General features: G+C 33.4%; 1 protein-coding gene across 1 annotated transcript in view; it reads right to left on the bottom strand.

Moving 5' to 3' along the window:
• LOC146148612 (disks large homolog 1-like) overlaps positions 1 to 12,657 on the bottom strand; it is a 118,588-nt gene that overhangs the window by 53,467 nt on the left and 52,464 nt on the right. The window contains exons 4-10 of the mRNA XM_083388418.1: positions 11,463 to 11,582; positions 9,245 to 9,292; positions 9,051 to 9,175; positions 7,962 to 8,060; positions 6,263 to 6,369; positions 899 to 1,035; positions 616 to 829 (exon numbers count right to left, since the gene is read on the bottom strand). Of these exons, the coding sequence (XP_083244544.1) occupies positions 616 to 829; positions 899 to 1,035; positions 6,263 to 6,369; positions 7,962 to 8,060; positions 9,051 to 9,175; positions 9,245 to 9,292; positions 11,463 to 11,582 (850 nt within the window). The remainder of the gene's footprint in view (positions 1 to 615; positions 830 to 898; positions 1,036 to 6,262; positions 6,370 to 7,961; positions 8,061 to 9,050; positions 9,176 to 9,244; positions 9,293 to 11,462; positions 11,583 to 12,657) is intronic.

Below are 12,657 nucleotides of genomic sequence, written 5' to 3'. Positions count from 1 at the left end.
GCACTACAAAATACATAAAAGGAGGAAAATTTAAGTTAATCGAAAATCTAGTAATTTTTTTTATGTGCAAAGCAATTCCTTTTAGTGAATAAAACCTGCTGACTCTTCAGAACCATTTTAGTATTTCTACTAACTAAGTTAATTGGTCATCTGCAGTATAATTAGAAAACAAATTGGAAAAGTTAAAAATTCCATGCAAAGTATAGACTAGTTATAAGCATTATTTTGCATAAAAATATATTTACCAAAAATGACCAAATAAGCATAACATAAAGAATAATTTTCTATACATAAGAAACATTCACTGAAATTATTGCAAGATTTAAAAAATTAGACATACAGAATTTGAGGTAATTCAATTGACAAAATTAAAATATGTCACTATTTTTTCAGGTGGTGTACAGTGTACCATTTTCGTTTCAACCCCACCAGTGTTGTCTAACTTTTATTGACTAAACTTAATTTAAAAGTGAAATTATGGTACTTTTAAAAAAACACAAAAATAGAGACAAAATTCGTACCTTATCAAATTTTATTTTAAACCCAAAATCCCAAACAAACATATTTTTATTAAAAACAATTACTACTAACCAAATATATTGTCGGGAATACTACCTGCAAATGAATGTTCATCTGCAAGCATTTCATCATTAGGTGGCGGAAGCACAATAGGTATCACATCACCAGTACAAAAGGAGGAATCAATCTCTATCGGTGTACCACAAGATTGCTCATTACGTAATACTCGAATTTCAACAACATTCAACGTTGATTTGAGCACATTCACTGCCAGTTCATGAGTTACTTCAAAGAGTGCCAAATTATCAACCTGAAAACCAAATAACTACCAAATTAGAAACAAGACAACATCAAGATCACTAACAAGCATTAAACATACATATAAAATTTTATCTCCAACTTGCAAAGTGCCATCTGCTTCAGCAGCTCCTCCTTTAATGATTTTTGTGACAAAAATCCCATTGTCTCCTGGTACATGCTGGTTGCCCACACCACCTGCGATACTGAAACCTAATCCTTTAAAAAAGCATTAATTGTCAAATTAAAAATAATTTCAAACAAGGATCACGAAAAACAAAACTACAGAAACAGAAACAAGATTTAAACCAATGAGTGGAAAGTTCAGGAAAGAGGCAGATTTGTTTGGTCGTAGGTCACAGTCAGATGCATAGGAAGAAGCAAGAAAAGGCATTCCATAATTTGTGATTGCCAAAGATTGAACAATTTTTTTTTTTTGATTTATTCGTACGCCAGAATTACCAAATTTTCGTCCGGAGGTTTATATTACTAATATTATTTGTGTTAAGGTGCGAATTAGTGTTTGGGTGGGTAAAGTATTATTATTATATTTGTTACCCGATATTTATTTCTTCCTTGCAATTTAATTTTTGACTACTCGTTTTGTTACTGTAAAAAATCAAAGTAGGATTCTAGACCAGCGCCAAGTTTTTTCTTAATAAACTGTTTATTCCAATAAATGTTAATAGTTTGTCGCATAAATCCCTCAAGTTGACTAGGTACCTAATCAAAAATAAATGTATCCTGGCCCTGTTGTCAAATAAATGTTGTTGTACCAACAGGACTTATCAGTAGACTGTATCTTAAAATAAAAAAAGTATGTCACAAATGTGCTGTTTGGCAAATTGTGACAATACAGCACCTGCTGTGTCTCTTTTTCATGCCCCATGCACAAAAAAAAAGTTTTATGTTCAAGTTTACATAATCTTAAATTAATATGCCAGATAATATGGGTGAAGTGCATTATAAGAGAGTAATGTCACACTTATTGATATTACAAAAAACACTATTAACAATGTTTTGTGCTCTTTTTCTGAGTATAAAATATTTAGACTGATATTTTATAAGAACCTCTGTATGCAAGGTTTTTCTACAAGGTGTGGACCAGTGTTCATCTTGCAAAGAGGTTGATTTATAATAAAAAAAAACAATGCAGAGAGCGAAGAAATTTTGGAAAGACACCAGTCCAGCGTGTCCAGTATGGTCACAATCTTCCTTCAGGTCTGAGCACTATAAATGTAAAAGATGCTAGGTATAACAAGCAAAATAAAACCAGAACAAAGCACTATTTTTGTTAATGAGAGGGTACAACTGAAGTATTTTAAGTATAGAATTAGAAGCTTACATGAGGAAATCCAGAAGAAAAGGAAAAATAATTAGTTACAGTTGGAGAAAACTAGTCTTACAATTTCAAAATAATAATGGATAAAGGTAAAAGTGTTAATTTGCAATGTAATTACATTTCCATGGAACATCTAAGAATGTTTTACACTTTTTTTAGAAAAGATATTGTTTAATTGTTGTGTATATAGGTGTGACAGGAAGATGAAGCAGTGAGTTATATTTTTAAACACATGTAGTGTCTTTTATACAAGATTGATTTAGCATACTGTGCACCAATTAAGTGTGAGAAACTTTTAAAACCTCTTTTTTCACTTAGGGTTGTGGTGTAAACACATCCTGATTTCAATTTTTTTGTTCATTTTTAAACCGAACATCTAATATTTTCAATATTACGCAAAAACAATGAACTAGATGAGTTTTGTCAAATTTTATCAGAATGAACAAATCAAACTGAAAGATAAAAAGGTAAAAAGAGATTTTTAACCCGTAAAATTATTAGGTAAGTAGGCATTTTTCACTCACATATTATCTTTAAATATAATTTGTAGTATAGTAATCTGTAGGCATAAATTTATAAATTCTGCTTAAGCCTTGCAATCAAAAGCAAGTCTGCCTATGAGAAGCAGACAAAATCTGGCTTACTTTGTTTGCCAAGTTCTTTTAAATGATTACAGGTACTATATTAAACTTTATTTTAAGAAACAATAAATAAATATTTTATAGGTAACAGCAATTAAATTAGTTGAAAGCCAAAACAATGCAAGAGATAAAACTATATTTATATTGTTTTTATTTCATTATGTTAGTCAGTGTATTTAAAGGTAGGTATATTTTTAAGGAATGTCTTTCAGACAAAGCCTGGCATTCAAAAGCACGTTATGCATAAATTGAATGTCAAAAAAGTGAAAACCACCAGCGATATGTTGTTCTTTCTTTAGATGAAATGAATTGCAAGTTAACACCTGCCAATTTTCCAGTCAGACATATGCAAAAATGCAAGTTTGTTATGCTGTTCAGCTTTTGTCTGGTAGTTTCGCAAACTTAATCGAAAGCAGAAGTAGAGTAAAAAAAATGAAAGGTAGTGCTTGGTTTGCACGATTAATGAATAAAAGGTTCGACCTTATGAATAATAGCTTAGGTCAAGGGTGTAACAAAGATTTGCAACCATATCGTTCAGTGGAGTTCAGCCATACGACCAAGATAAGAACAACATCAATGTCGGAATTAAACACAGTTCATACGATTTCGATCTTATTCTGTACTGGATATTACTGCGCATTTGGCTTTAGTATTTTGTTGGTCTTAATACTATAGTTTTATAGATTTTTCTGCTTTAGGTATTATTGCTCTTGAGGTCTTATTGTGTGTTTCCTGTTCAGTACATGATAACTAATAATTTTTCCAAGAGCTAACAAAGTGGATTGAAGGACGTAAGAGCGACATGACATCATAATAAATAAAAAATGCTTTTGAGCCAACAAACATATGAAGGCTTGTCATGTCAACAAAAAGTATGGTTGAATTAGTTAAGTTCCTTATTCTGTCAAACCCTAAAAATTCATATGTAATAACAAAACAAAAAAATAAACCAAGATCCGTTGGAGGCCTATTTTGGAAAAATGTGACAGCTTGGTCGCAGCAATAAAATGTCAGAAACAGATTAAGTCAGTTTTGAGGGTTCAAATGTGCATCATTGCATTAGTTAGAAAGATGGTGCTACCTCTAATGCAAAATTGCACAAAAGGAGAAAGCATAATTCTATTAACATTGTTACAGTTCAAAAGATTTTAAATTTTCAGTAAACCATTATGTTGGTTATAATTGAGCCAAAACTGAACTTCAAAATAGGCTGAAAGATCTGTGACGCATGTTTTTTGGGCCGCTAGCATTCCATATGTATCATTATCTAGTGCTAAAATAAGTAAACATTCTGAAAAATTAGCTTCTGGGTCTTTTGAGATCTTCAATATTCTGTAAATGTAACTCTTTTTTTTGCATGCCTTTGGAAATTTGTGCAAAATATACCTACCAATCTATTCTAACTAAAATATAATGGTCATCAACAGTAATAGAATTTATGTTTTGATTTGTAACCAGATCTAACTGCTCAAACTTTGCTATGTATTCATCAAACAGTTTTCTTGTTGAATACAAACTGCCGTCTCTCAATAAATGTTGGATGAGGTTAGGAAAGACAAACATTCCAACTATGCTAAATTTTAAAACAGTGATTCCCAAACTTTTTTTCTCGCGAACCATTTTGAGCTTTTATACAGTGTTGATGTACCACCTAAGTTACACCTTACCAGAATATCTCAAACTTTAACTCAGTGGTTCTTAACCTTTTTTCAGCCGCGCCCCCCTTTGGTAATTTAGTAATTAACAGGAAAATAGTGAAGGAAGGGATTGTTGGTTGCGCGAAGCGCGAAAAATTTTGAGTTTTAGTTGGTCGAATTGGCTAAACTGCAACCGAAGAGGCGTTTCGCATTGGGCACGCAACAAATTGCGCGAGCTCGACACATTGATTTTATCGAGCTGATTTTGACAAACGTGTTGCGAGGGCATTTACTCCACAGTTGTAAGAGTTATTATGTCGAGCGCAAAAAATGTCAAGCGCAAATATTAAACATTGCGTTATCGTGTTTCAAAAGATGTAACGACACACAATACAACGGCAATATTGCAAAAACAATATAGTTTCGCGCAAAAAAAGTTCGACTCCCCCTGTTGCTATAGCCTGTTATCATATATAAAATATGGATGAAAAATAGTCCGAAAGGGCGATAGCTTTTATCGTTTATCTATAAGTTAATTCAATAGGACGGTGATACCATGGATTTTCTAAAAGGGAACTATAAGATTCGCGCGCAGCGCGAAAATTTTTGCAGTTTTAATGTTAAAGTTGGCAAAAAACAGAGTTTGTATGTAGGAATTATGCCTAACCCAAACGAAACCATTAAAATCACTGCAAAAATGAAAAATATATAAAGTCGAGCTCGCGCCCCCCTTAGAATTCCTGGGCGCACCCCTAGGGGGGCGCGCCCCCCACCCTCCCCCCCCGGTTAAGAACCGCGAACCGCTGCTTTAACTATTTTAGCATATTATACAAAATAAGTAAGCAGAATTAAACTTTACCAAACGCCATACCAGGAAGACAAAGAAGCCATAAATTAAACAAAACCCAAGGTTCAATGCGATAGTTGTTTTTTCTTCACCAGCTGGTCGATACATACTACAACTACACCGCTCACTATTAGTTTATTACTACATATATATTAAACCAGCTAACAATTAGCGTTTTATTATCTTGAACAAGATAAGTGTTACGTCATAAACGTGCGAAACCTCAAGTTAAAGGTAACTAAAACGCAGCACGGCAAATTACCCAATCTGAAAGTTTAAAAAGTTGAACGTTTTCGAAATTTATACGTATGCTGAAGTTAGTCGCGTACCACCTGAAAGACTCTCGCGTACCACCGGTGGTACGCGCACCACAGTTTGGGAACCACTGTTTTAAAAGAAACAAATTTCGGTCTGGGTTTGATTTCAAAATATTTAAAAAATATTCCAACACCACTTTATCTTGGATATCTCTAAATCTTCTTCCCTAACTTGGCTCCACCAGATCGTTATCTCCTCCACTAACAATTCTTCATAGATCTTCTCCACACTCTCACTCTCAAATTTTATCACGCATCTCCAGAAAATTCATCCTCAACTGCGTTCAGAACCAGGACTACCCTTAACATTGCTCATTTTGAAAAAAGTGGTGATAACCTAAACCATCAAAACATTTTATTAAACAAGGTGGTCTATTTAAACATTTTATTCGCCGATGAGTTCAAATGAAAAATAATGCGTAACTAAGACGTAACCAAGGCTTTCTTTATATGCAACGAACTGTATCATATGACCAAACCAAAATGCATTGGTTATTTAGGGAAAACGATTAGGGTACTATGGAGTTGCTATTAATTTCTTTAAATCCCTATGGTGTCTTTATTGTAAAACAATTAAAACAAATTAAGAAAAGAATATTGTTGTTTTTTTATTTTATATTGCAATTTTTTTAAATAAAACGTTTGTTATTTTCATAATTTACCTTTTGTTCCTTTAACCAGTTGAATATCTATGAAAGAACCATTTGAGTTACAACTCATTTTCTGTAGATCAATTTTGTTGTCTTCAGCTTGTCTTCTAATTTTTAACCTAGGAAACCAAAAATATTGCACTCTGAAATTACAACAAACATATTTCACAGAGCATATCAATAGGTAGTAAACTTTCTGATGCTAGCTTTAAAACAACCATACACATGGTTGACATTTCGCACTCACCCGCTCGTCATGCGCAATTTGCTCTGTACGAGTGCTGATTTACATGCACTTGTCAACTAGCAAGTGCCGGTAAGCAAAAATTGTTGTTATCAGACTAACCCAGTCCATTTTTTTTAATTATGTAAAACACCAAAAACTGAAGGCCGATTTGTTGCATAAATCCAGTATGATACATGGTTTTGCAAATTAAAAAATGTAAACAAATAACAGAGTAAACAATAGAGGCCAACCATGCAAGAACTATGTAAACATGAGAAATTAATTTTTTTGGGAAACTTAGATAGGACTGAGGGCAGGGGCGTATCCAGAAATCCAAAATGGGTGGGTTACAAATTTTAAACTTAGGGGAAATCCCCAATTATAATGATGTCATAAATAGTGATGGTATGACGTCATAAAATAGTGATGCTATGACGTCATGAATAGGGAAAAAAAACTAATTAGAAACAACCAATAACCTCAAGCAAAAGTGAGCGAATACGTGCTTCATCGACCATCCTTCAAGGCGCCAGCTGCAAAACCGCTTAGGGTGCAATCAAACTTCCAGCGAAAATTGTGTGATTGATTTAAACAATCATGTTTCGACTATCAGCAGCGCAGTTTCTAAGTTAGATGTACGGGACTACACTAAATTACCAGTACGTCTTTCGCCACCTATAATAATATACGAAGATCTTTTTTCCCAGTGTATTATGTCACAATTAGTGCAACATCTGCGTCGAGCTGTGTGCCAAGTCAGAAAAATTTAAGGTGCGGTTGAAGGAAAATAAATTGAACACTAAACATGTGGTCTTAGAATATGCTTACAGAGAATATTTTTGCGGGAAATATCATTACATAAAAAATGGCGACTTTGAAATGCGCACAGCAGTCAAAGTTAGACAACCTTTTAAGAGAATCTGCTTCAGCTAAAAAAATGTTGTTGTTACATAAACATCGAATATCAACGCAGACAGTGAACACCGAGGAACATTAGCTGCGCCTAACTCAATGTTTTTAGCCAAAAATGAAAGAAGGCTTGAATAGGCATAGTCAAATAGACACTTGCTAATCAGCCAATTTGAAAAAGGCGAAAAATAACAAATATATATCCTGCGTTTATGGTAGACACTAGTGCAAAGAAGACGCAAAAAATGGCGTTTTGCATTTGATTTTAGTTTCGCGTTAGCATAATACACATGGCCCAAGTACAATAAAAACAATGCTACTTCAGACAGTGAGTTAAATAAAAAGCTATAATATAACATACAAAAATATGAACCCCCAACCTTCTCCCCTGGATACGCCACAGGTAGAGGGTGTCTATTAAAAACTTTGGTTAGTGTTTTTTGTCCTGCCGAGTGTTAATTTGTAGCGATGTGCTTGACTGGCAAGTGCAAATTAAAAAAAAACTCACCAAAGCAATTTAGTGGTTTAATCCTACAAAAACAGGTTTCATTCATAATATATAACATCAAATCTTACACAACTACAGAACCCGCCATCTTTAGAGCAGCAACTGCATCAGAATGACAAACAGCTCTAGTATCCACCCCATTCACAGAAACAATTGCGTCATTTGCCCTGTTCAAGAGAAGGAACTTAGCTTAGCAAGAAACTATTTAACTAACTCATGTTTAATGTCAAATTAATGTTCCAAATAAAATCTTTCAAATAAAAGTTACTATTACAATAATGAGCCTCACAAATAAAGTATTTGTTTCAGCCAGTTTACTACAAAATCCAATTACACCGTCGGTCGTTATGTGATTGGATTGCTATATTTACTATCATATATGTTTTTGCCGTTAAAATTTGTACAGCTAAAAATAAGAAATATGTGGAACGATTCATGAGGAGAAACGGTGCAATATATGACGCAAAAATGCCCTGTAATTGGTTCAAAGTTTACAGAGTTCCTTGACTAGAAACTTTAGTTTGTATGTTAACTTTAGTTTGTATGTTAACTTTAGTTTGTATGTTTCTGTATACAATTGCACATGACCTGGTTTTTCAAAAGTGGATTAAATACTTATAGCAACGATTGCAGACCACAACCAATATTACTACAAAATAGATTTTGTCTCTGTTTAACCATTACTGTTTCAAATATGATATCTTGCATAATCAATTTGGAAAAACATAATGGAATAGATATATTATATGGATCAAAACTTAATCCAACCTGTCTGTAAAGGTAAATGCAAATAAGCATCATGATGGAATTCGTTTTATTGGGTCTTGTTTAAAGAACATTCATACTTAGCTGTAGAGCAATATCTACAATTAGAATTAACTGCTCAATACACATTTACAAAAACTTTGGCAAAATACTCTTCCTATACAGTCCTTAAAAATATTCTTTCTAAACAGTGCTTAGCAACAGTATTTGTCAATGATAGATGGAATGCTTTATGCTTTATGCTTTATTTCACTTTCTGATTACGCTGCATTGCACAATCTACCATCTCAAAATCCTTTAAGTGCAAGAAAACAAAAGGGCTTTCTTGAAATTAAAAATCAGAATCACCTATCATTTAGTTTCAAAAATAATTAATATGTACATGTACCAACCTCAATCTACCATCTGTTGCAGCTGCCCCACCATTAATAATTTTTGTGATGTAAATGCTTACATCACTTCCTTCAAGAGGGTTATCTGTGCCACCAGCTATGGAAAATCCAAGCCCAGAATTTCCCTGTAGGTCAATTGAGGAAAAAAATATGATATTTTGATGAATTAATGTTATTCAACAATTTAACCTTACCCGTTCCAATGAAATTTCTTCATATATATAATTTGCCAATGGTAATATCTAAAAAAAATGCATTTTGTGAAATGGTATAGTGGTAACTAATAGCACAACTTATTTTTTAACACAAAACAAAGCTACAATAGAAAAGATAAGCACCGACATATTATGAGTTCTACTGCTGGGCTTTAAGCTATGAAAAAAATTATTAGGTGGCTACTAAAAGCAATCGACATAACTACACATAAAAAAATAAATAATTAAAATATACAAGGATATAAAAAATAGTAACATCTATATTTTATTGGTCAATTTATCTCGGCATTTGCTTCAAGCAAAACAAAAAAGTCAAACTATCTAAGAATAGTCTTTTTGGTTTTGCTGACTGGTTTGTGCAAAGGTCCCTCAGTGGTTTAACACCACCTATATTGCACACAAAACACATTGCATCATTCGATATGTTGTGTAAACTTACTATTTAAACCTAAAAGCTTTACAGAAGTTTTTTTGATTGACTGACTGTTTGGTTGAGGTCCAACCCGCAAAGCAATTGCTATCGCACTGATTTAAAATACTGTTGCGTTAAACAGAAGAGAAATAAAGTTAAAAAAAAAACATTTGGGTTTTATTCTGACAGGTTTAGGACTTATTTCGATTTAGACGGTACTACGACCAGGGGCTATCCAGAAAATCAAAAAAGGGGGGTCCTGAACTTTCAACTTTAGGAATTCCCCCTTTTTTCGTCTGACGTTAATGCATAATGACGTCATAAAATAGTGATGGAAATGAAGTATATAGAGTGATTGTAATGGTGTAATAAAAAATAATCAGACACATGCGATTTATGTCAGACTCAAAGCAAACACATGCGTTGAAACCGCTTAGTGTGCGATCTTTAACTTCAGGTGAAAAACTAAACCAAGACCGTAAAATATATGTGATTGATTTTGGTAAAATCTTGTTTCTTTCAGCACAGTTTTCTAAGTTCATTGTGTGGGAACCAACTAAATTACAAACACATCTTTCGACACCTGCAATACCAAGCGAAGATTGTTTTCCCCGGGTGTTATTATGCACGATTAGCGCAACATCTGCGCCGAGCAGTATGCCAAGTCAGCTAAAATACAAGCTGTGGTTAACGGAAAGAAAAGTTGTGTCAATTACACACTAAACACATGGTCTTTTAATTTTTATGCTTATAGAAAATAATTTTGCGATAACTATCTTTGCATAAAAAATGTGACTTTAAACAGCCAAAGTTAGACCATATGTTTAAGAGAATCTGCTTCAGTTAAATAAATGCTATTGTTACACCAACATTGAATATTAACGGAGACAGCGAACTGCGAGAAACATTAAACTAACTCGTCGATTTACGTTTCAAGGCTTGACTTAGCGTTGTCATTTGTCACATACACCCTTGCTAATCAGCCAACCTGAACGAATAACGAAACATCGAAAGAGAAAAAAACATCCTGCGTTTACGGTCGACCAAACAAAAGATGAAAAACAGCGTTTTGCATTTGATTTATGGTTTCGCATGAGCTCAAGACGTGTGACCCAATTACATTAAAAACATTGCCGCTTTGGACGGTAAGTTAAACCCTGACAAAAACGATAAAAAACGGTAATATCACTCACGAAAAGGGGGGATCCGAACCCACAAAAGAATTGCCGCCCCCCCCCCCCTTAGATACGCCACTGACTACCACTATTAGATATTAGTCCTATTTTGGTCTTATTTCAAACTGTGTTTTATTCCGACGTTGATGTTGTTCTTATTTCGGTCTTATGGCTGGAGTCTATACAGGATGTATAACAACTTTTGTTTAGGACATATTGCCAACGCTAAATAGTGATTGAGGGCGGTTCAAAACCAGCACACTTGTTGGACCACATTATGGGCACTAAAGGGGGCAGGTTTCTAATTCACTAAAATACCACCCTACATCATGTATGAAATGTGTAACCTGTCTTAAATCCACAAAAAATCCGCTCATTTAATAAAGCCATATTTATTAATAATGTCTATGATTGGTTGAGCATCAAGCATTAAATAACATTTTTCGGCCCTATGTAATAATCAGACAAGAAAAAAGGTTGCCATCCTATTTTTTATGGATTCATTCAACCTAACACCATGTATATCAAATTGTTAGGTTTGTAGAATAGTATCAGAGAACTATACATCAGACTTATTAAAAAGCAACAAACAAAATATTAATTATCTTACATTGCGGGAATAATGCGATTTGTTGTGTTGATCTTGATGACTCGCATCAAAAATTTCACTGGGTGGGGATATAGAAAGTTCAGTCTTTTCTTTATTTTGTTCTTCATTATATTCAAATTTCTATAACAGAGATTTCAATAAGTTGTTAAATCTTAACAAAACATGCAACTTTTGGTAGTTATAATGTTTATCATACAACTTCTTGCAAACTGGTTTTAAATTGACTCATGTCCATCATAATAAACAACCACTGCTCTACAAATTAAGTTATTAAAAACATGCAAGCTCAGTTTACAGCTATATTAACACATGTGTATGAAACGACTCTATTGCATTAGATTTGTAGTATCTATTTAATAACAATTTGTTGTGTTGTGTGACAGTTCAATCATAAATATATAAAAGTCACTAATTGGTTGAGAATTCTCCATTCTGTCATTCTGTTCATTAAAAGATAAAAGCATAAAAAAATGAACAATTTTTTCAACTGCTGGGCCTGATATGGCATAGGTATTTATTCAATAGTACTTTCTTAAAAGTCCTTAAACAAAGCTTTTATTTGGAAGTGTGTAAATTCAAAAAGTAATGTTACAGATAAGGTAACATCCTTGTCAGAGGGCTAAATAATATAAAAAAATTCTTTCAAATGGCATAGCATTTGTACTTATGCCTAAATGTTGTACTACATGTTCAGTAAATAAATATTTCATAAAATACAGATGTTTACATTGTAAAACAGAAATGATGCCGGTCGTCTTTAATCTGCTTGACAGCAACAACATAAGCAACACCTTATAATGATACAACCTATGTGGAAGCGGCATTTAATCGTCATAAACTCCCCATGACGTAGCAGCGTTAAATATTTTCAAACATAACTTATATTTTCTGTGCGACCGTAGCTTTTAAGCGCACACGGTCTAGTTTAATCCAAGCCACCAAGCTGTGGCTTTCCAATCACTAATTTGCATAGTACCAGCAATGTGTAACTTTGTTGCAGCCACGTGGTATAAGTGAAGATTTTAATGAATAATTGTGACTATTTAACATGTACCTAATTGCAATTTTGTTTTGTTTCTCAAATGGAACGAAAATTTTCCTAAAAATTGCAAATCCTAACAAACGTAAAACCTTAGAGATTTTGCCTTTGTGGTAGTTGTAATCTTCAAGCAAATCCCATTTGAAAATGAAAAAC

This window comes from Ascidiella aspersa, chromosome 4, assembly GCF_963924565.1.
Source record: "Ascidiella aspersa chromosome 4, kaAscAspe10.2, whole genome shotgun sequence".
NCBI classification, from domain to species: domain Eukaryota; kingdom Metazoa; phylum Chordata; class Ascidiacea; order Phlebobranchia; family Ascidiidae; genus Ascidiella; species Ascidiella aspersa.
Note: the sequence above shows the minus strand (reverse complement) of the source record. Positions and strands in the feature narration are given on the sequence as shown.